Here is a 23,839-nt window from a genome sequence, read left to right on the forward strand (position 1 = left end):
TTGCTGAGATTCCTCTGAAAGTCCCCATCTCCCTTCTGACAGCTCCATACCTATCTGGTTCCCCTGGCAGCAGTTGTGCAGTTGTGCCTGCACATGCAAGGAAGGATCATTCATGATTCCTCAGAACCTGATTGCTAATGATCTAGTGGCAGTGGAGCACCTCACCAGAGTGAGGAGAAATGCACTTTGTCAGGCATTGCTTTTTGCTTTGCAGCAGGGCAGAGAAGAGAGAGGAGCAGTGGCTGGGCAAGGTGTAGGTTTTCAGATGGAAGAATATGTGTTTTATCTGGGTGGTTATCTCCATTTTTGATTCAAGAGGAGCAGATCAGGCAGAACACGGGACATAGTTTGATCAGGTCCTATTTATTGGGCAATAGAAGGGTGACTGGGTATTTGTGATGTTCTTTGGCTGGGTCACTTTATTCAAAGGGACAAAATTCAGCTATGTGCATCTGCTGCTCTCCTGATGATAGTAAATAAGAGCAACTTCTGAGAACCCAGCCTGGCTCTTAGTAATATGAGAGGGAAGGAAAGGAAATGGGATAATCATCTTAATAAAGCCATGCTGTTTGAGGAATATCCTTACTTCCATCCATAAAGTCATGAGCAATGAATAGGGCCTGTCCCTTGGCTATGCAGGGAGAATGGGATCCTTATGTCCATCCTTTGCCATAGGTGTCTAATATGAGCACAGCACAGATGGTGTGAGCACCCTCCCTGCTCTTTCAAGCGAGGCTTTCAAAAGCAAGGATGCGACTTAGGAATCTGAACTCTCTTGGAAGCGTTTAGAACAAGAAGGGCTCAGTTCCCAGCTAGATCTGTAATTTTTTGTGGTTTTGAGGAGCCTGGGCTAGGTGTAGGGCTCCTCTGAAACTCCACAGAGAGGTGTACATTGGAGTATAGACATTTAATTCAGACAGCACAGTGCCCATCACAAATGTCTGGAATCATTTTCCATAGGCTGTGATCATCCGCTTAACTGCTTTGCCTAAACCACATTGCAGAAACTATTCACATAAATTGTATCCTGTAATCGAAAGTCCTGGGAAACAGAAATAATTCAGGGTTCCCAAGGAAAACTCTGCAGCAAAAGTCTCTTCCCACGGTGTAAATGTGATTCTCTTTTTGGCCTTCCGTTAAAAAGCAGTCTACAAATAAACTCCGAGTGTGTGTGTGGCTTTTTAATCTTCCCCTTTTTCCTCTAGTATGGGGAGAGGAAGTGATAAAAGCCTAATAGACCTGGCAAATTAAATTGTGCAGAAAGGAACTGACTTTAGGCTACACATTTTAGGAAGATACGATCTCTGTCAGATGAGACTTAGCCCAGATCTAAGTACCAGCAAGGGATAAAGTTGATTTTCAGCCTGTAGGTTAGAGATGGGCTTAAGTAGGGTTACACTTGCCCTTTTTCTTTTTGAATTCTCCCCAGTTTTTTCCAGTGGTGGAAGAAGGAAGGCCTCACTTCCTTTTTCCTCCCTCCTCAAAAATGAGAGAAAACAAAAAAGACAAAACCATCTTCCTGCTGAATCACTGGGAGAGTGATGAAACGTTAGATTTTTTTTGACAAAATCTTATTTCTCCAGAAGGAGAAAAAAGCATTTGCCAGCAAAAAAAGCACTGATGAAACCTCACTGCTGTTAATTTCAACATCTGATTAGAACCTAGAAAAGGTGGGGAGACTTGCCATGTGAACCCTTGTGAACTCCTTGCTGCAGCCAGCGCTACCCTGCCTGCTGTGGGGGCAAATTCCCCTCCAGAGCCTCACCTTGCCTCAGCCAGAGGCGGTGACATCTCCACCAGTCACTGTGGCTCCAGTGAAGGAGCTGTGCTGCCTCAGCCTCTTGTTTATGTAGTTATCTGGGTTATCAGCTTCAGCAGCTTCCCAGGGGCACTGATAAAAAGGGGAGGAAGCCTGGTAAGAGCTGTTCCCTGAGTCCCAGGGGAGAGATGAGCACGCTTGGAATTGTTGGATGGTCGGTTCCATGGTGTGAATATTTTTAAGTAGATCTAGGAGCTGGTTTTCTGCAGAAAGTTGCTGACTATTACTTATTTTGACATTCGAATGACAAAGTAGGGATGGTTTATTTTGGGAAGGGATTTTGAGAGGACTGGGCAAGGATTTAAAAGAATAAATCTTTTTCATGGAAAAGGGCTAAAATTAGGTTTCTGTGCTTACACTGACAAGTCTAAACCGAGCTGGTTTTTAAAAAATGCTCAGTGCTCATGAGAAACTGTTGAAATTCCTGAGTGTGTTGGGGTCAACCTTTAGGCTGCCTTCCCCATGGGATGCAGAGATGGCAGTAACCCAAATCAGTGCAGCCTGGAGTGCTCAAGTCTGCCTGTCTTGGTGTATTAATTGATGGCACTGAGGCATGGATGTTGAAGTGAAATAACTTTCCAGCTCTCTCGGGGTCCCACCTTCTCTCTTCCCTTCTGCTGCCCTCACACAGTACATCAGAAACACAAGCCCAGTGCACACCGTGGTTTGGAAGTGGGGGTGAGGTGGAGATTCAGCTGGGAAGCTGATGGGTGTTCTGCTTTGCCTCCCCAGAGCTCGATGCCCCCACCAACCTGCGGTTCCTCAACACCACGGAGCACTCGGTGCTGGTGCTGTGGACGCGGCCCCGCGCCGCCATCACGGGCTACAAGCTGACAGCAGGGCCCACCAGAGGAGGGCAGCCCCGCACCTACAACGTGGGACCCTCTGCCGCCAAGTACCTCCTGAGGAACCTGCAGCCTGGCACCGAGTACACCGTGTACCTCGTGGCGGTTAAAGGCGACCTGCAAAGCAACAGGGAGACCGGGGTCTTCACCACCTGTGAGTGAGACACACACACATCACAATCTCCTTTTGTACCATGGCCCTTCTTCAGAACATGTGCTGAAAGTGCCTATTGTGGGTTGATTTACAGGGGCAGCCTTTTGAAGTAGCATTCCAGCAGAACAGCTTGGGAAATGCTCCTTGTTGTTCTTTCTGAACTCATTGGCAGGAAAAAGAGCTATTTGCATCAAGAAGCTTTTAGTAAAATACATTTCAGCTTTCCCAATGATTAAAAACAAGAGGGAAAACTTACTACTGGTACCTCACTTTTTCCTTAAATGAATGTCAGAGAAATTTAATTTTACTTGATCTTCCTAATTGCTTTGTTTTGGCATGACAAATCAAGGAAAGAATGCCTTTAAAATGGACAAGGAATAATTAGTCTGGTACTTACATAAAGCTGAAAGCAGTCATTTCTCAAGCTCAGCCATACCATCTAAGGCAGTTCAACTGCAGTTACCCAAACTGACATACATGTTGTATTCTGTACGTTTTTTTGGTTGTTTTTTCTGTTTGTATTTCAGTCATCTATATTTGTGATACTGGTTTGGAAGAAATATTAAGCAAATTTTGGAGGGAAAGGGAGTTCTGTAACAACCCCCACCTATGTCTAAAAACAACAAATAGATACAGTATTTAAATAATGATGATGCCATCAAATAAACTAGCAAAACTCAAAGCCACCCGAGCCCAGAACCACATCCTCTTTTCAAAAGAGAATGTGGTTTCTTTTCGAAAAATATGAAATTAAAATAAAAGCTCAAACTTTTAATCAGAGTAACATTGTTGACATTGGCAATGTGCTTTTTGCTGACAATCTTATCTATAAATATTCCCGAGTGAGAATGTGATTTGGTATCTTAGATTTAATATTGCCTTCAAATTCTGGCTTGTCTGAATGAAACCAGTCCAGTTTGAGACTATAGATTTGATTAAGCAAGCCTCTTCATTAATAACATTACTAACAAGGCCACTTCAGATTAAACTCGGTGTTTTATTTAGGCTGATTCTGGCATGCACAAAGGCTTTGGCTTCTGTGTGATGCTTCTGACAGATGTCAGTGAGACCACAGATGCCTCAGACTGACGTTGGCTCCTTTCTGCTGACTTCACAAGATGTTGGTGAGGAATGAGATGGTCCTTGCTGGAACAGCTGGTTGACAGACAAAGGGTGTGGTGTTCTGCTGGTTGGAAGGCATATGGTGGGTGAATCAAAAAAAACAGCTGAGTTTTGAGGAACACTTTAGATATCATGGCAAAAAGCAGGATTCCCCAGATTATTGGAGCTGGATGCATAGAAGATCCTGCATCCACTTGAGTTTTTGTTTGCCTCAGGATTAAAAGCTCTGGCTATGTTTAGACCACTTGCATACTATGTCTTTCAAGCCCAGCCCAGCAGCAGACAAAAATCATCTGTCAGATCTCTCGCAAATCACTGGATTTTCAGAAGTGATCTAGTTCAGCATTCATTTCATACCTCTGGCTGTTCTTGCTGCTGTAGGTCAGGTTTTCAAACTGTTTGGAGGAATCACAGCAGGCAGACTTGAACTCTGGTCAATTCACTCCACAGATCAGCCTGCTGGCTCTGTTCCTCCTTTCAACACAGAAGTGACTGAGACCTCTATTGTCATTACCTGGACACCTGCCCCAAGGATTGGCTTCAAGGTAGGAGGAGCTAAGTCCTGTGTTGGTTTTTCCTCTTGCTTCACTGTGGTGGGGAGGGCAGATTAAAGCCATTTCCTATGAACTGTGGTGAAGATGGCAGCACAAAGGGGAGAGGTGCAAAGGTGCTCACAGGGAGCAGTGACAGAGGTCAGTGCAGGGTGGGGTTTCAAGTCGAGTGGGACAGCTAGACCACAAGTTACAGGCCTAACAGCTGCAGTTCAGCATGAGAGCCCCTAGTGCTGCTGTTGGATGATCAGTCAGGGTGCTGACAGCTTGTGACTGAAAAGCAAACCTCTCTCCCCTGCAGCTGGGAGTGCGCCCCAGCCAGGGCGGGGAGGCTCCCCGGGAGGTGATCTCCGACTCCGGCAGCATTGTCATCTCTGGGCTGACCCCTGGCGTGGAGTACACCTACAGCCTGACAGTGCTGATGGATGGCCAGGAGAGAGAGACCCCCATCGTCAGGAGAGTCACTACACGTATGGCACCTGTTTTTCCACCATCATTCCTTCTCCCACTCCCCACTGCCTTCTGGGAGGCAGTTCTGGTCTTTCCTCCCTGTCCTGGTCTGTTTTTTCTTTTTGATGCATAGGTGATAGTAGCACTGGTTCATGCAATGCAGGGTCACAGCTTCAGGGGAGTATTTTTGGCTAATTTTAAAGGTTGAGGATATCATGAGGAAAGGGGTGCTGAGGCAGCCAGCATGATTGTCAGTGTCATCAGTGACCCATTTGTCTGAACACTTGCAGCACTGGCTCCACCGACCGGCCTGCGCCTGAAGTCCAATCCTGACACTGGCATCCTGATAGTCTCTTGGGAGAGAAGCACATCTCCAGGTAACCATGTGAACTCACTCTGTGCTCAGACCTCCTCTTGTAGCAGAGTGCTAAAACTTCTTCGGTGGTGCCTTGCAGTTTGATGAGAAATTAGCTGTTGATTAATTTAAAGAAAAATGTACATGTTTCTAGATATATTTAAGGATATAATTCACAACTTGCTGTAGGAATCTTAACGATTTACATTCTGTGTAAAATGCTGTTTTGGAGCATGAATGTGACAGAATATTTCAGCAATTTTAAGGATTTGAAGATTTTCTTCAAGTATCTCCAGTGGTTGAAAAATAGTCTGAGGGAAGGAAAGCAGAATAGACAACAAAGATTTCTGCAAGTGACAAATGAGTTTGTGCTGTGGAAAGTGAATGTGGAAGTTCTGATAATGTTCAGGATGAAGTCTTCTCCCACAGCAGCTGATGGGAGCTGCACAATTCACTCCCATAAAAGATGGATGGAAAGTTTTTGAAAACCTCTGTTGGTAGCTGAATCTTTTCCTGACTGAGTCCTGAGAGAAATTCCTCTCAACTCCTGAGATTTTCAGTTTGGCGAGGTGTCAAAAGGAAGGCAAATTCCATGAGGGTGGCATGGCTAGCTCCCAGAAGCTCAATTAGGGGTGCTTGACAAAGCAACCTCTTTCCTGCTGAGCCCAGGGTGGCAAAATCACTTGTAAAATGTCACTTTTGCTTCAGCTGTTGCACCGATGACTAATGTAAGTGGATCCATCAGGAAACTCCTGACATGGCCTTTGTATTTCAGGCATCAGCGGGTACCGTGTGACCACTGCTCCCACGGATGGGCAGCAGGGCTCTACCCTGGAGGAGGTGGTGGGTGCAGATCAGACCACCTGCACCTTTGAGAACCTCAACCCTGGCGTGGAGTACAACGTCAGTGTCTACTCTGTCAAGGACGACCAGGAGAGTGTGCCCATCTCAGAAACCATCACACCAGGTAACGAAAGGATGAGCAGCAATTTCAGCTGCCCAAGCTCAAATGGCTGAGCACGAGAGCTCTACAATGCAGAACTTGTATTAGATTGATGGTAGTGGGCTTAGACTTCACATTTAGTCTCAAGAAGCAGAATAGCCACATTCCGACTTGTGACAGAATTTCTTACACCCATGTACTTCTCTGCATGGGCAGCCTGTGTTGTGCTTCACAGGCTGGTGGTCAGCACATGTATCTGCTGTATCAGTACGCTGAGCTGGGCAGCAGCAGCAGGGATTTAACTTAGCCCTGAAGTGCCCCAGCATCTGGAGCACAGCTGGTGGGAACAGGAAGTAGGTGAGCAGAGATATGAATGGGAAGTGAGCACAGGAGAAATTCTGGCAGCACTAGTGGCAGAAGATCACTAGAGCACAATGGAGAGGAAAGCCAAGATGGAAATGGTCCATCACTGTAGCACTTGAGACACAGTGTGGGGTGTGCCACCTCACATGACATCTGTGGGGACTGCAGAAACGTTTGCCTTTGTAGCCACAGTAGCAAAATTAATATGCATTTCCCCAAATGGTTGCCTTTAGTTCTCCTTTGTGAGGGCTTTGTTTGTTTTTGTTTCTGCTCTGAGATGATGCTAGCTACTATGTTTGCTTGCTCTTGTAACACTGCTTTAAAAATTCTGTGCTTCACTGAAGTGCTGTGTGCTCCCTGGGGTTAACTAATACTGTGATGCTGCATAGTTATGCAGTAATAGCTTTAGCCCTGCACCATCTTCTGGTGGGGGAAAGCTAAGAATGTATGTGTCTGGCTTTTACAACTCTTTAAAGGTGATATGGTACATGCATTCCATGTGGATAAACAATTATTTTACAGAAAACTGGCTTTTTTTGGTTTTAGCTGCTCTGTAAAATAAGTGTTTTCCAAGAAGGACATCAAAATAGAACAAAACCACTGTTATTAAAGCAATATTTCTGTCCCGCAATTTCTTTTCAAACTAACTTGTAATGAGCAGAATGTATACAGAGTCCTGCATCTTAGACTCACTGATGTCTGATCCTGAGTGAGGAAGAACATCCATTAGTTCCCACTGATTTCAGGATCACCCTGATAAAGTCACAGCCAAATCTTGTGCCTTAAATCAATACCAGTTTATTGACTTGAGCAACTGAAGGTTTGGCCCTTGTCAATTGAACATGCATCTAAAATTCCCCATTCCCTGCCCAATTCTGCTGATCTTAACACGCAGGAAATGAGCACCTTTGCTAATGGAATAATATCAGAAGGGAAAACAATCCCAGCTGTGCTTATTTTCCGTATAGAAACTTTGTTAGCATCTAAAAGGTCATTAAAGGGCATTCTTATTCAGTGGCTACAATTGGTATTTTGAACAATTTTAGCCACGTATGTCAGGCTCCTGGCCACATCATATGCTGGGCATAACCTCTGAATTCGGGGATGTTGTTACTCTTACAAAATTAATACCATCTAAAGGTCATTTTTAACAAATTCCGTGTTTCCAAGGGGAGTGTTCTGTTACTTAGTGTTTCATATCATCTGTTTTTAGTGCATATATTGCAGCAGTTAGTTGGTAAGTAGAACCTGAGGAATTCTGGGCCAGATCCTCAAGCCATTGCAGGGATTTGAGGTTTTTTTTCCAAGTGCACCATAAATAGTTCAGAGAGTGGATGATCTGCCCTGGAACTTTGTGAAGGTTCTCACCAGCTGAGGGTCTGATTTAGCCTCTTCAAGTGAGTTGGTATTTTTATGATCCCAGTGATAAAAGTTAGATTCACCATTTGAGCAAAACAAGAATTTTAGAGGGTCAATCAACAGAGTTGTTGTTTTATTTACACTTTAGTAAACTTTGCTCTCTTGTAATTTACCTGTAGAAAGAAAAAAGGGCTGTGTTTTTTCTGCTTCTGCTTTTGTCAGAAAATGATGGGTCTTTGTGGGCTATCATTGCTCAAAGTAAATTTGTTGCAAGTTAAGTGCCTCATGTAGGGCTCTTTGAAAATTGTATGTGTAAAGAGAACTGGGGTTTCAGCTTCTGAGGGGATTGGGGTTTCAGCTTCTGTCTGTCCAGGGAAGCAGCTGGAGACCGCATTGAAGGGTAAATCTAAGAAAACAAATGGAAACCAGCAAAAGCAAAAACACAACAAAAACCACCCCACCAAAATCCTTCCTTTTCCCCCAAACCCCAAGAGAAACTGTGCATATCACCGCAATTGCTTCCAAAGTTCTGTCGATGTTAATAGTGATGAACACTGCTTTTTTCTCCTTTGTCTTTCTTTTGCCTCCGTGTGTCTCTGCCTCTCCCATTTGCTCTTTAACTCATTAGAGGTGCCCCAGCTCACTGACCTAAGCTTTGTTGACATAACTGACTCGAGCATCGGCCTGAGGTGGACCCCGTTAAATGCCTCCACCATTATTGGGTACCGCATCACAGTAGTTGCAGCAGGAGAAAGTGTCCCCATTTTTGAAGATTTTGTGGACTCCTCAGTAGGATACTACACAGTGACAGGCTTGGAGCCGGGCATTGATTACGACATCAGTGTAATCACACTCATTAATGGCGGAGAGAGTGCCCCTACCACTCTGACACAGCAAACGGGTGAATTTTGAAAACTTCTGTTTTGTGACGTGGATGGTGTCACTGGCTGTCACTGGCTGTTGGGGTGCTGGGGCTTTGTCCAAAGAGGAATTGAGCCGCTCACTGCGGGGAAGCCAGGCAGACCCAGCTCGCTCCTTTCCCCACATGGCAGCTGGGGATGGATATGGCGCTGCTCCTTTTTGAATTGGAGGCATTCTAATACCATGAATGACTGCAGACTTGCCAGGCTCATTTGCCTTCTGCTGTTCAGTTTTCCAGGATCCAGTTGGAATCAAGAGCCTGAAATGTGAGCTGTGTGTTTGCCAGACTTTAAAACTGTGATTCCTCAAAATGGGAGTGCTAAAGGGCAGAGCAGTTCAGTAGACACCCTCCAGCCTTGACAGCTGTTTGAGCTTCCAGCAGCCCATTTCCATGGTGGCCCCACTCTTTCCACAATGCCCCAAAGGATGCAGATGGACACCACTCCCTGAGTACATGCCAGTGACAGCCATGCCACACCATTAAGGGTCTCTATAGTGCATGAGCTGAAGGAGAGCTGGAAACTGGTTCTTGCATGAAATCCTGTTATGTTTGAAAGTCCTGAGGCTGTAAATCCTTCAACATGAGTAGAAGTAGAGTCATAGGAAATTAGTGATATACCCTCTCCTCTCCTGTGTGTGCATGTATGGATTCTAGATGAGATTACTTTTCCATCTGTAAGCTGCTGTATGGCAACTTTAAACCTCTCTTGGCACCACATCTGTAATACAAAATCCAGCTAGTAGAAGCACATTAGTGAAACTTGCTACCTTGTTTTTAAATTAGCCCCGCGGGGTACATTTAACATATCAGGAATTGCCAGGAGGTTAAAGCAGCCTGACAGTAGTGCAGACACATTTTTCTCTTAACTGTAGTAGAACCAAATGTAGTTTAGAAGTCTGTTTGCATGAGTCTGATGCTGTAGTCAGTTGTGCATGAGATACTTTCTCTGGTGATTGACTCCCTGAACAGACATCTTGAGCAATATGAACCTGAGAACTGAGGTAGGTTTGTTCTTTACTGTGTAGCTGTGCCTCCTCCCACTGACCTGCGCTTCACTAACGTGGGGCCTGACACCATGAGGGTGACTTGGACTGCCCCGACTTCCATCGTGCTGAGCGGTTTCCTGGTGCGCTACTCCCCCGCCAAGAAGGAGGATGACGTTGCAGAGGTGACAGTCTCACCCTCAGACAACATGGTCATCTTAACAAGTAAGTGGGTTACCTGCATAAGTCAAACAAACATGAGAAGCCCCTCATCATAAAATGGTAAGATTGCTAAGAGAAAAGACCTCGAAGGTCATTGAGTCATCAACCCAGCACCACTGTGCTCACCACCAAGCCATATCCCCAAGTGCCAATCCACACATCACCTGAACACTTCCAACTTCACACCTGACCAACCTTTCAGTGAAAAGTTTTTCCTGCTATCCAACCTCAACGTCCCCTACTGCATCTTGAGGTCTTGTCTTTTCACTTGTTACCTGGGAGAAAAGACTGACCCCCACCTTGCTACAGCCTCCTTTCAAGTAGTTCTAGAGGGTGAGAAGGTCCATGTGATGCAACATGAGGCAAAAAAAATGTTTTAAGTGTGGCTGGCCAAATTCTCAGCTGATCTAAAGTGATGTTGCAAGTAGCCTCATAGAAACCCACACCAAATGGGATTTGGCCTGTAGCTTTACCCAAGTTAAAGCCAAACCACAGGCAAGCTTTTTTCCTATCAATCCAAGGACAGTGGTGAATCAGGCTATGAGGCAATTGCATTGATTTGCAGCCTGGTTAGGTATTAACAGTAAATATGTGTTGTTAACCTGGTTTGCCAATAATGTCAAGGACTTGCAGTGTAGAGGTTCAGGAGAGGATCAGAATATGCAAAAGGTCATTGCTCCTTTAACTTTGTATGCTCAGACCAGAAAGCACATCCTGTTTTGGAACCTTACAGGACATGGCAGCAAAATGTGGGCATTTGCCAAAAGCTGACATTAATTTTTGGGGCAAAAGCTGTCTTGTATTTCTAGCTGGGGATTTTTACTCTATCCGAGAATCTGGTTAAGTGAGATACAAGACCTGTTTTCAGAATAAAAAACTAAGTCTAGAGCTTGTCTGACTTAGAACAGCTGTTTTTGAAATCCTTGGCCCTATTTCAGCTTATATCAGCTAAAGCTCTGGCCTGGTGCATAGCTAAACTAGTAGATAAGTAGAATGGACCCTGTAAAAAGGTAATTGCTTCTAGTCAATCTCCACAAACTAGTGAAGCAATGAAGTAGGGTATCATGCTCATTCATGATAAAGCACTGCAAGGACCCGTAATGCCACAAAAATAACTGATTTAAACTTTTGATTGTCCCAGAGGCTCAGATCTTCCATCAGGCAAAACCTGATTGTCTCCTCAGAAACACAGTTAAAATTGTGTAGGTTGATTAACTTCTTGATGTTAGCAAAGAAACATTAGCCCAGATTCCTGTTCTTCAACTCCACAGACCTGCTCCCTGGCACTGAATATCTGGTGAGAGTCTACAGTGTTTCTGAGCAGCATGAGAGTGCACCTTTGTATGGAATCCAGAAAACAGGTACTTGGATGCACATGTGGCTAATGCCATCCTTTAAGAATTCATTAATGGGACTGATTTATGTTGTTTTTTTTTCCTGTGATGATGCCAAGCAGTTTGGTTGAGCTCAGCCTTGTGTCTCTTGAAACACTCAGGTCTTGATTCCCCCACTGGCCTGGACTTCTCGGATATAACGGCGAACTCCTTCACCGTGCACTGGATCGCTCCTCGTGCCACCATCACGGGCTACAGGATCCGCTACCAGCCTGAGCAGGGCGGGGCCCGGCCCAAGGAGGACCGTGTGCCCCCCTCCAGGAACTCCATCACCCTCACCAACCTGCTGCCAGGCACCGAGTACGTGGTCAGCATCGTTGCCATGAACGGCAGGGAGGAGAGCCTGCCCTTGGTTGGCCAGCAGACAACAGGTGAGCCTTAAGGGAATGCCAGGTCTGGAGCATCCTCTAGCAAAGTCCTTGCTGGTAACCACATCTCCCCTGCTGGCTTCATTCATGAGGAAATGCCTGCGTACTGAGGTAGGGCCTGATTTAGGAGAAGGTGGGAGGACCCATGCTGCTTTCAGATGTTTCTAGGGCCAGCAGAACTATTTTCATTAAATCCAGTCCAATGCCATGTGGTTTTTAACCAGATACATCTCTTTGGAGAGGAGTGTGCCCTGAGCCAAAGGATGGACAGACAGATGAGTAGCAGAGGAGCACGGTGTAAGTGGGGTTTGTAGCTGATGTACAACTGTGTTTAAATTCTTTCTCAATTTTCTGTTTTTCTAGTGTCTGATGTTCCCAGGGACCTGGAAGTCACCCCTACCAGCCCAACCAGCCTCAAGATTTCCTGGGATGCTCCTGCAGTGACAGTCCGATACTACCGGATCACTTATGGTGAAACAGGTGGGGGCAGGCTGCTACAGCTGGTCACAGACAGAAACTTTATTCTGAGGCCATTAGAAAGCAGAGGCACCTTGGGCTGTAGCAGACACATAGGTGCCTTTTTGAAAAAAGAGCAAATCATATTTTTTCTACCCAAAAGAAAGAGTATCTAGAGTATTCCAGTAATTTTAGAAGTGGTTCTATGTGCTTGTTTCATTCTTTTCCTCAAAACAATTTTGACCCAACAACCACAGAAATCAACAGGGTCCTGTCTTCAGCTTGATGCATGCAGGACTGTCCTGGGTTTTGTAGAGATTTTAAATGTATGCTTTACAGGTCCATCACATTTGTTTCTTAACCTGCTCTTGGTAGGTGGAAGCAGCCCAGTACAGGAGTTCACAGTGCCTGGCACCGTGTCTACTGCCACCATCACTGGCATCAAGCCTGGTGTTGAATACACCATCACTGTGTATGCTGTAACTGGCCGTGGAGACAGCCCTGCCAGCAGCAAGCCAGTCACTGTCACCTACAGGACAGGTGAGACCTGATTAAACCAAACAAGGCAAAAGCCCTTGCTCTGTGTTGGCTTTTCCCCATAAATGTGTATCGCTGATCCCTGGTTGCAGCTTGTTTTCTTTTCCAACCAGTGCAGAATAAAATCCAGCCAGGACATAACAGTGGAGGGAGGGTTTCCTGTCCCAACATACTCACAAAAAATTATTTTTGTTGCCCAGAAATAGACACACCATCCCAGATGCAAGTCACCGATGTGCAAGACAACAGTATCAGCATCAGATGGCTCCCTTCAACATCCCCAGTCACAGGGTATCGGGTCTCTGCTGTCCCTAAGAATGGACATGGGCCCTCAAAAACAAAACATGTCCCTGCAGGTAAGAGTCATGTCATCCTTCACTGGATCTGTAAAGAATGCAAGGTGTGACCACTAAAATCCTGCTGCTGCTTGTACCTTTTTTGCCATCCTGCTGATTTTCAGTTCTGTCTCATCCAGGACAGATGAGCTCAGGCAGATTTTTGCCCCAAAAGCTTCATATTTCTTTGACACCACTGTATTGTAAAAGTTTGTTCTTGGCAGCCTCAGTGTGGATGAAAAGCACCTGCATTTCAAATACCATTGAATTTTCTAGCATCCAAAAAAACTTGCTCTGAAATCCTTCTGGAAGTCACATAATGTGACCCTTGGTCACAGCATGGGTTCAGTCACACACACTACAGGTGTGTAGTGTAGTACCTGTGGAACCTGCCATGTCAGCTCTCAGGAAAAATGCACATTGTGTGCTCAGCAGGGCACTTGGGGATGCTTGTGATGCAGCTGACTTGATGGTCAGTCTATCCTAAAAAATGATGAAAGCTGGTCTCCCTGTACCTTGTTTACCCACTGTGCTAATCTGCCCTTTCAGCTGTGGAGCCTTGGAGCGGGTACAAATAGCAGTCGTGCACTGCCAGAGAAGCACGGTGCAATTTAAAGGCAAATTTGTCAGTCCCACCTTGTTTTAATAACATTTATTGATGGTGTGGCTCAGACAGGCCATTCATTCGAGGCTACTTTGAGGTCAGCTCTCTGCAGCTTTATGCTGTTCTTTGACTGTTGGTGTTCTTTCCTGCCAGATCAAACTCAAGTCACCATTGAAGGTCTGCAGCCCACCGTGGAGTACACAGTCAGTGTCTTTGCTCAGAATCAGAACGGGGAGAGCCAGCCCTTGGTTCAGACAGCTGTCACCAGTACGTATTTCACTTCATGGGAACAAGCACATGTTTTCTATTGATCTCTGAACCTACCATCACATTCCCAGGGAAAGCAAAAGCCAGGGGTCTGGTCTCCAGGAGAGTGTGATGTGGTCTGCCCTGTGAGAAGTACCATGCACCTAAACTGCAGATGCTGGCAAAAATGCAGTCCCTCTGCCTCAAGCACTGCCAAAATGCAATTTCCCGCCCCCTCAAAGTGCTGCGCTTCTTATTTTCTTTCACTAAAGCTGCAAAGTCTTTTGGGGTTTCGTTTGCCATCAGCCAATTAGTAGATAAAATGTGCCAAGATTTCCTTTGATTGGTGCTAGGTGGCAAAGGTGATTGCTGTTAAGGGACTGGATTTGGCTTGGGAGCACTTGACCTGTGTGAGAGAGTAAGGGAAACCACATGGGTTCTACCAAGAACTTGGGATGAAGCACTGCTAAACAAAGAATAATTCCAGGACTGAGATGCTGTGTACAAAACAGCAGTCCTGCTCAGGTCACAGAGGGGACACAAGAGGGACCTTGTAACTCAGGGATACCTCTGGGGTAGGGATTTGTGTGTCCCTCCTCAAGCTTGTGTTCAATGCCATGACTCAGCCACAAACAGTGCAGACAACAGGAGCTGCTCCAGAGCTTTGCAGAGATGAGTGAAGAGTCCACATTCAAACCAACAAATTCCTGGACAAAAACCACCTTTGCCAACTAGATAATGTTGGGAAAAAAAAAAAAAAATGAGGACTAATACAACATGGCAAATGTTGTATTAAATGAAACTTTCTAGAAAAGCATGATTTTAAGCCAATATAAAAATTACCTGCTAGATCCTCCCATTTTGTGTAGCAGATGGGTGTATTTCTGTGATAGCCACTCCTGACTTCTGAGGAACAAGGCTCACTTCCCCTTCTCTGAGCTTCCACCTTGCCAGGAAATCCTGTGAATTGATTTAATTGGGAGGTGTGCATATCACCCAGTTGCATCTGTGGATATTCCCTGTGCACTCAGTACAAAGCTGAAAAGTTTGTTTCTAACTGATTTTACAATGTAATATGCTGAGTAATTTTGCTTTCTTGATGAGTGTGTTAATTGGATATTAATTTATGAAAGAAAATAGCGGGATGGATTCTCCTTGGGCTGGCACTTAGCACAGCAGCTCACAGTAGTGAACAGCAAGTGCAGCATGAACCCAAAGTTACAGAGAACCCAGCTGGGTTCTGTGGCTGCCTTTGGCACCGGCAGCCATTTACATGGAAGAAATGGTTCTTAACAGTCCAATTTCTTTTTTTTCCCTTGTCCACTTTTAAGGTAGTTTAATGCTACTAGAGTTGTGTGAAAGAGGTTTTGGTGCCAAGGGCACTCAAAAATAGATGAGATTTGGTGCTCTGGCTGCTTTGAAGGTGGCAATGCAGGTCCTTTTGGTTTCAACAAAGCCAAGATTGCCTTCCTGCTGCCTGGCACCTGCAAATTCAGGCTTAGAGATGTAAGCATGTGTGCAAGGTGCAGCACAGAGGAGAATCCAGTGCCCCCCTTGCCACACCAAACTGAAAACTGCTTTGCATGTAATCGAAATGCTTTTTATTTTCCTCACCCACAACCTGCTTTTTATCACTTAACCTCTTACCGTTAATTTGCCTAACAGACATTGACCGCCCTAAAGGACTAACATTCACTGAGGTGGATGTTGATTCCATCAAAATTGCTTGGGAAAGCCCTCAGGGGCAAGTCACCAGGTACAGGGTGACCTACTCAAGCCCTGAGGATGGAATCCATGAGCTATTGCCGGCCCCAGGTGGCGAAGAAGACACTGCTGAGCTGCATGGCCTCAGGCCAGGTTCTGAGTACACTATCAATATCGTTGCCATTTACGATGACATGGAGAGCCTGCCCCTCACTGGGACCCAGTCCACAGGTACAGCTCCCACCACCCCAGCAGGCCGTGGCAGCAGTGGGTTCTGCCCGAGGGGTAAAGTGTGCTTCCATGTGCAGCTCTGCTCCGTGCGGGACAGCCCTAGGGGCAGCCCAGGGGATGGGGTTGCTCCTGAGGGATGGCTTGGCTGGGGCCAGAGAGCTGCCTGGAGCAGAGTCAGCCTGCATACACATCAGGGAAGGCAGGCAAGAGAGCAGGATTGCAGGAACAGATCCTAGAAAAAGGAGGGAGGAGTGTCCAGTGGTGTCCTGTCCCTGGTCACGGAGCCTGATCCATGGTGAGCACTCTCACAACGCTCTTGTCTTGCCTTCAAGATATGGTACACCTCAAAGCACAGGTAGTGACCAACAAGAGAGATGAGGGCAGCTTTCATGCCCCAGGGACCTTGCCAAATATCAGCAAGAAGGGCTGGCAGATTACTGAACCTCAGGTTTCACAGAGTCTGCAGATCCCTCACTGGCGCTGCCATAGGGACCACAGCCCACTGCATATCAACACCCTGCATCCTCATCACCTCCACAGGAGAGTCCCTTCTGTGCCAGGCTGATCCAGCTACAATTCCATGCATTGAAAATTCCATGATGAAAAAGGAAAACTATTGCAAGGAATTAGCTTAATGTTGCTTCCAATATGGAATCCATTGCAAGCTTCCAGCATTACCAGATGTGACTTTATTTCAAGGACAGGTAGCACCTGTGTAATAAAGGTCTCCCATTCATTTGTGGCTGAAAAGTTGGCACTTAATTCCAGGGGTGGAATGAATTCAGTGGGTCCTAGTGTAGAGATCTGCTGTGCTAAACTGAAGCAAAATGATGTAATGATGGAACAGCTGGCTGACTACCTGCCAGAAATGCAAATATAATACTTTTTCAAACACACCTCTGTGGTTTACCTTTTGAGGGCTGTTCAAAAGTGGATTTGAAGTCATTCAAGACTTTCCATTGACTCTCATGGGCTTTAGATTGAGCTCTGAGCTAAGCCAGAAGGAAGAATTATCCTGTATTTCCACTTTGTAAAACTGGAAAGCATTGATAGCAATGTGCCATAGTGGGCACTATGCTAAGGTGTATCTTTGCTCTGTTTACAGCCCCAGGCTTACCAACAGTAAGGCAAGAGAATATTTCAATGGACACTCCTTTTTTTAGGCAAGCATTGGTTTGTAAGGATAGTGGGTGTGTTAGCTCCTGAACAGGAGCGTGTGTGATGAGCTTATGGCCACCACAGCTCTGCTTTTCCATTGCCTTGCTCGCTGTGTAAGTGGCTGTGAAATGCTTCCCCTCTCCATTTGCAGTATTTTTGTATCTTTTCTGCAATTCCTGAGCCTGCTTCCTACTTACTTTTGTAAATCATCCATTGCATTTTGGAAATCGGGGCAAGTGGAGCAGGACTAAACCGTGAGCTGTGTGATGAAAAGCAGAGACTGGTAGAATAATTAAAACAGGCTGGCCTACTAGAGATTTAAGCACCTTCCCAAGCCTTTACCTTATATCACAGCAAATGTCATTGCTCACTTAAGTGCAGAGTTGAAGCATCGATACCTCCTTATTTCTGCTGAAAATTGTTTCTGTAGATTTGAGAATCTCCTCCTGAATAACATCCCCTCCCCACAGTGCTTTATGCCTGTGTTTGCACAAGGCACTCCACTTTCCTGGCCTAAATCTCTTGTCTTCAGGAGAGAGTACTGTCTTATCCAAATGTCTTTTTTTAAAGTAACAGTGTGCCTGTCTGGATTTTTGCAGCAATTCCACCTCCAACAAACCTGAAGTTTACTCAGGTAACTCCCACCAGTCTCACCATCAACTGGAATGCACCCAACGTTCGCCTCACTGGCTACAGAGTCAGAGTGAACCCCAAAGAAAAGACTGGTCCTATGAAAGAAATCAACCTTTCTCCAGACAGCACATCTGCAGTCGTGTCTGGCTTGATGGTAACTTCTTTCTTTGTGTTGTGGAAGGAGATTTTTGAAGAAATTTCAGATTCCTGTGTCAGGAGATTCAGTTGGAGTAGATCATTACAGCTCCTAAGGGTCTGGCTCTGAAGCTCATAGCAAGTCAGCCTGCAGCTGCTCAGCACTGTAGTTTTTTTAAAAGACAAGTAATTGGCCTTCTGAAGCTGCATTCTACCCCCTTCCTCATCTAGCACAGAGAGACTAGATGTCTAATCAAATGCAAATTACCAGGTTCACAATCAAAAATAACCCAGCAAAATGCTTTTACTCATCTTTCACAAAAGAGGTCAGATAAAGTGCTCTAACACAGAGATTTCAAGCTGTGATATGGGAGCTCTGGCAGTCTATTGCCTATTTTTAAGACATCTGCAAAATATAAGTTAAAAATACAAGTCTTTTGTGAGTAGGCTTAAATTTGCTATATAGCCATCTTCTCCACTGGAAGCATTTCAGAAGTTCCTGAACTGGAGAAGGCCGAAAATAACTGCTTTTATGGTTCCTGTGATCTTAAAAAGCTACTGATGTGTTTTTAAGGAGTTTTATATGAATCATTTTCAAAAATGAGCCTTAAAAAACATTCTAATCTAAGTGGACCCATGGTTTGATGCAGCCAAGGACAAAACCCCCCATGCTGTTACATTCACAATTCTCTTTTATTCACATCATTTTATTCTTTATCATACCAAATAGCATCCATTAACCCTGGGAAAAATAGGAGGGAAATTAGAGTTTCACTGAAGAATCAGCTTTGAAGCACAGATTCTGAAATGAGGGGCGATAAATAATCTTCCAGGATTTCTTCTGTTCCTGAGTGCACATATGCACAGTGTGTCAGGGTCCCTTCTCTTCTATTCCAGCTGGAAATAATTAGAATTATGCCATCAGTCCTTCCCCAATTTATTTTAAGGTTTCATGTTTCAGTAAGTGGTGACTGAGAAATGTGGCTCCACCAAACACTGACTGAGGGCAGGAGTATTTTCCCCCGTGCTGGGTCCTTCTGCTAACGTGGTACAACTCTGTCCATTCTAGGTAGCAACTAAGTATGAAGTGAGTGTGTATGCCCTGAAGGACTCCCTGACCAGCAGACCAGCCCAGGGGGTGGTCACAACCCTTGAAAGTAAGTGGTACCCCCCCGGCAAAAGACCCCTTAGTGCTGTGTGGGTGCAGAGGCCAGGAGCTGTGTCCAAAGTGGGGCTCTGTCCAAAGCTCCATCCCAGGCTGCACCAACCCTTGGCTGGTAAGATTGCCAGTCCCCACTGTCCTGACAGGACCCCTTTCCCTTGTGTGCAGATGTGAGTCCCCCTCGCAGGCCCCGGGTGACAGATGTCACAGAGACAACCATCACCATTACCTGGAGGACCAAGACTGAGACCATCACTGGCTTCCTGGTGGAAGCCGTCCCTGCGGGTGGCCAGAGCCCCATTCAGAGGACCATCAGCCCTGAGCTCAGGAGTTACACTATCACTGGTAAGTGAGGCCTTCTGCTGCTGCAGGGTCATATCAGAAAGTACACTGGCTGCTTCTTTTGGAATTGACTATCCTTGATGAGGAATACTATAGGAACAAAAGGTGAGAAAAAATATCTGAGGCATCAAGACTAAGCTCCAAGAAGAGGTTGTCGAAAAACCTTCTGATGGCCATCTTAGGTGGCTTTTTCTCCTTAGCTAACATTTGTGTTTCAACTTCTTTTAGGCTTGCAGCCTGGCACTGACTACAAGATCTACCTGTACACTCTGAACGAGAATGCACGCAGCTCCCCGGTGGTACTGGATGCCTCCACTGGTAATGATCTTGTCTGACCTTTTTGCTCATTACCGTTAATGCACAGTAATCACATATGGCCAGTTAGGAGTTGTCTGTATTTGATCACATTTAATATTCCCTGTGACTTAGAGCAATAGGTTTGAGAAGGGTGTCAAGCAGGTGTAGCTCAGGTGAAAAATACGCTGGTCTTTTCTGCATTTGACTTGTTAAACCCTTTTGTTTCCACCCAGCTATCGATGCTCCTTCTAACCTGCGCTTCCTTACAACCACGAGCAACTCCCTGCTGGCCACCTGGCAGCCTCCCCGAGCCAAGATCACAGGCTACATCATCAGATATGAGAAACCTGGCTCGCCAGTCAAGGAGGTCTTGCCTCGGCCCCGGCCTGGCACCACCGAGGCTACCATTACTGGTAACTCTGTTTTGTCTGGGAGCTCTTCACCTGAAACACTTGAATTTCAAGAGAGAGGGAGGGGAATGACCTAATTATAAAATGCACTGATGATGAGCTAATGGAGAAAATTGTTCTCCTTTATTGTGGTTTTCAGTACTAGAGAGTGGTCCTATAAGCACACCTGTCCTACAAACACATTGCACTTCACTGATCAGAACAATCACCAGATTTGAACAGTCTGGTGCTTGTTTCCACTGTCACCACAATTGTTGTCCTTTCAAGGAAGAAAAGCCCCTGATTCTGTCACCCACCAGTCACATGTGCTAAAGATCCCTTATGTTTGGGCCCATGATCCCAGCTGACGTGGTCAGACTGCAAACTTGCTCTGAGGAGCAGGAGGCTGAACTCTTTATGGTCCTGAAAACCTCAGGTGTGAAATGCACATACCTGATACTGTAGCCATACCCACCACCTGTCATTCTGCCTTAGTCCTCACACATAATCCTAAAAGAAAAGCAACTCAAAAGTCTGAAATTGTTCTCTGTCCTTCCTCCCTCCCTAGGTTTGGAACCTGGCACTGAATACATCATCTACATCATTGCTGTGAAGAACAGTCAGAAGAGTGAACCACTTGTTGGCAGAAGAAGGACAGGTAAAACAAAGCTCTGGATTGTTGTGTGCCAACAGGAGATAGCTTCTACTTGGGGAATACAGTGTGAAAGACATTGAAGGACACTTGTGAAGGACTGAAATATTTTTTTTTTTAAATGTCCTGTTCACACCACTTAGCCTCACCTTTTCTTTGAGTCACATAGGCTTTGTTAGGAGGTTTTCCTTTCTAAGGATGCAGGAGGTACACTTCTAAATTTATATGAATAACATTTACCTGTGTTTGAACACTAGCAACAGAACAGTGTGCTTGGTGCTGGATTCTTGCTTGGATGCCTAATGGATAATTAAATCAGAGTTAATGTGATGGTGTAACACTCGATGGCCTCAAATGCAGAATCCATTCCATTGGTTGCCTGTATTCCTCTTGCTTTGCAACTTTCACAGTACAAGATTGAGATACTTATAGCAAGTAAAATATCAGCTGGACATCCAGATATGATCAAGGAGCAAGTTTCTTCCTCCTCACTAATGATTCCTCTTAAAATGATAACCTGCAACTATCTCTTGTAATAATTTCTTCTCAGTTTGAGCAGTGGTGGTGGCTTCTTTGGGTTGCAGTGTTCAAAAGTGTTGCTCAGCTGTATGAAAATTTCATACCAGCACAGTTCTTCTGCGTATGTGTAAAAGATGCAGAGAGGAAAATTACCTTTACAATCAGTGCAAGGTCATAAAAAGTGTTTTGCATCTTGGGGTAATTGCTAATATTTGATGCTTGGAGTGGTGTAATGCAGCTGTTTGATTTGCCATTGGTGCTTTGTCACACTTTGCTTGACGGCCTCTAACCTTTCCTTGGCCAGATGATCTCCCCACGTTGATTAGCAGACCACACCCCAACCAGCCCGACATCCTGGACGTGCCTTCCATTGACGAGGGGACCCCTTACCTCACGAACAACAGGTATGACAACGGCAACGGTATCCAACTTCCAGGCTCCTCTGGGCACCCTCAGACAGTGGGACACCAGGGGCAGCAGGTCTTCTTCGAGGAGCACGGCTACAGGCGGCCTGGACCCACCACAGCCACTCCCCTCAGGCCGGGATCCAGGCAGCCACTGCCCAGCGTGGATGAAGCCATCGAGATCCCGGGCTACCAGGTGCCCATCGTGGTGGAGCCCTCGTACCCGCACTCGCGCGGGCCCCGGCGCAACGACAGCGCGGGGCAGGAGGCCCTGAGCCAGACCACCATCTCCTGGAGACCGCTGCTGGAGAGCTCCGAGTACATCATCTCCTGCCAGCCCGTCAGCCAGGATGAGGACACGCTGCAGGTAACGGGCTGTCTCAGCAGAGGGGTGGCGTAGCCTCACCTGAGCCTCTCAGGGCCCCAGTGCCTCTGCTGTGCTAAGGGAGTGGCAGGAATTAGCCTAAAGAGTCTGTTTAACACACTGAGACCAGGATGGGTGAAAGCCTTCCTTATCTCCTTTATGGAAAAGGCTACAGGATAAAACTGCAAAACCAGAAAAGTTTGAAATGCTGTCAGCAGTGATGTTTCACCACGGAAGGGGGCAGCTAGCTGAGTAGGAGTTTTAAAGATTGAGGTGCTGCTTCTCCAAGCTACACCACTCTTCCTAGGAAGTCTCCCTTGATTTCCTTGAAATGGCAAAACTAACCATGATCCATAGTCCAGAGTAGCCAAGTCTGACTTGGTATTGTTTGAAATTCTCAGAGTATCGAAGGGGAGTGGTCTGGCTCCATCATGGTACAGAGCACAGGGGGCATCCTAAACATCCTGTCTCACCTATGAGAGAGGTAACATCTAAAGGGTATTCCCTCCCACCTTTCTGGTGACCTGGCATTGTCTCTTGTTGCAGTTCAGGGTTCCTGGCACTTCCTCTAGTGCCACACTCAAGGGTCTCACAAGAGGGGCCACCTACAACATCATAGTGGAAGCGCTGAAGGACCACCGAAGGCAGAAGGTGCTGGAGGAGGTGGTCACAGTTGGCAACACTGGTAAGGAACAGCCTTAGGGAGTCTGCCTGAACCTGTGCAGCCTCTGCCTTATTCCCCTTACTCAAGGTCACCTACCTGGTGCCCAAGCTTGACAAAAGTTCAGAAAAGAAACTTCTGACAAGGACAGTTCATAGCAGGACACTGGGACAAGTGATTTGTGAGGTCCTCTGGTTTTGGATAGCTGACACACACTGATGGTGGGATGAGAGTTGTCCTGAGCTGCTGTGCAAGCACAGAGTGTGTGCTCTGAGGCTGCAGACACACCCCAAGGCTCCAAGAGAGATCTGGAATTTGCTGTGCTTAAAGGGAGTCTTGTATCTGTCATAGACTGGACCATCAGCTCTTGACCTGATTATCTCACCTGAACTGGTGGTTGTAGAGCACCCACCAGCCAAGGCACCAATCACTGCCAAACAACGGGGTCTGCTCTCCTTCTCCCACCCCCTGCCATGACACAGAACCTGCAGCATCCCAAAGAGGTGCACGTGCAGCTACCAACCCCATGCTGTTCCTCAGCATCTTACAGCACATTTTCTCCTAAAAACCGGTAGAGTCAGGTTGTTGCTCACCAGCAGCAAATGCAAAAACTCACACTTGCTTGAAACTTGACAAATCAAAATGAAAATAGCCTTCATGTCAGTTTTTTATCATTCAACTGCTCTGACAGATGCAAATGGAAAATAAATCACAGGGAGTTGGGCTGCTGACAATGGTCAAGTATATGCCCATGGGGTAACTCCATTACTGCCAGGATATTACAAGAAGAAAAAAGTGTGTATTCACTGAAAATCAGTCTGTCTTTCAGCAGGTCCCACTGCTGTGTGTGATGCCTGTTTCTTCTCTTTTTGTTCCAGTGTCTGAAGGATTAAACCAGCCAGCTGACGACACCTGCTTTGATACTTACACTGGCTCCTTCTATTCCATTGGCGAGGAATGGGAGCGCTTATCTGAAACTGGCTTTAAGCTCTGGTGCCAGTGTTTAGGCTTTGGCAGTGGCCATTTCAGATGTGACTCTTCTAGTGAGTAGCTTGCTGTTAACCATCCCCGTGCCCACTCTCCCCCAGCACCAGTGCCATGTTTGACAGACTCAGCCTGATCCAAACATGATGCAAACGAAGGCAGGATCTGAAGTCCTT

At 46.0% G+C, this 23,839-nt stretch overlaps 1 protein-coding gene across 8 annotated transcripts in view; it reads left to right on the forward strand.

The window, feature by feature from the left end:
• Positions 1-23,839, forward strand: part of FN1 (fibronectin 1) — a 51,199-nt gene that overhangs the window by 23,075 nt on the left and 4,285 nt on the right. For 2 of the 8 annotated variants that reach the window (XM_030278469.4, XM_030278468.4), the window contains exons 20-42: positions 2,552-2,818; positions 4,391-4,485; positions 4,793-4,961; positions 5,232-5,318; positions 6,072-6,263; positions 8,590-8,862; positions 9,909-10,091; positions 11,360-11,449; positions 11,584-11,853; positions 12,214-12,330; positions 12,682-12,846; positions 13,044-13,199; positions 13,936-14,049; positions 15,694-15,963; positions 17,721-17,908; positions 18,959-19,046; positions 19,220-19,396; positions 19,622-19,711; positions 19,924-20,103; positions 20,648-20,737; positions 21,555-22,021; positions 22,565-22,703; positions 23,558-23,722. In XM_030278469.4, coding sequence (XP_030134329.4) covers positions 2,552-2,818; positions 4,391-4,485; positions 4,793-4,961; positions 5,232-5,318; positions 6,072-6,263; positions 8,590-8,862; positions 9,909-10,091; positions 11,360-11,449; positions 11,584-11,853; positions 12,214-12,330; positions 12,682-12,846; positions 13,044-13,199; positions 13,936-14,049; positions 15,694-15,963; positions 17,721-17,908; positions 18,959-19,046; positions 19,220-19,396; positions 19,622-19,711; positions 19,924-20,103; positions 20,648-20,737; positions 21,555-22,021; positions 22,565-22,703; positions 23,558-23,722 — 4,032 coding nt within the window. The remainder of the gene's footprint in view (positions 1-2,551; positions 2,819-4,390; positions 4,486-4,792; positions 4,962-5,231; positions 5,319-6,071; positions 6,264-8,589; positions 8,863-9,908; positions 10,092-11,359; positions 11,450-11,583; positions 11,854-12,213; positions 12,331-12,681; positions 12,847-13,043; positions 13,200-13,935; positions 14,050-15,693; positions 15,964-17,720; positions 17,909-18,958; positions 19,047-19,219; positions 19,397-19,621; positions 19,712-19,923; positions 20,104-20,647; positions 20,738-21,554; positions 22,022-22,564; positions 22,704-23,557; positions 23,723-23,839) is intronic. The other 6 variants (XM_030278470.4, XM_030278473.4, XM_030278471.4 and 3 more) reach the window with 6 other exon arrangements.

The sequence above is a fragment of the Taeniopygia guttata genome, chromosome 7 (assembly GCF_048771995.1).
Source record: "Taeniopygia guttata chromosome 7, bTaeGut7.mat, whole genome shotgun sequence".
NCBI lineage: Eukaryota > Metazoa > Chordata > Aves > Passeriformes > Estrildidae > Taeniopygia > Taeniopygia guttata.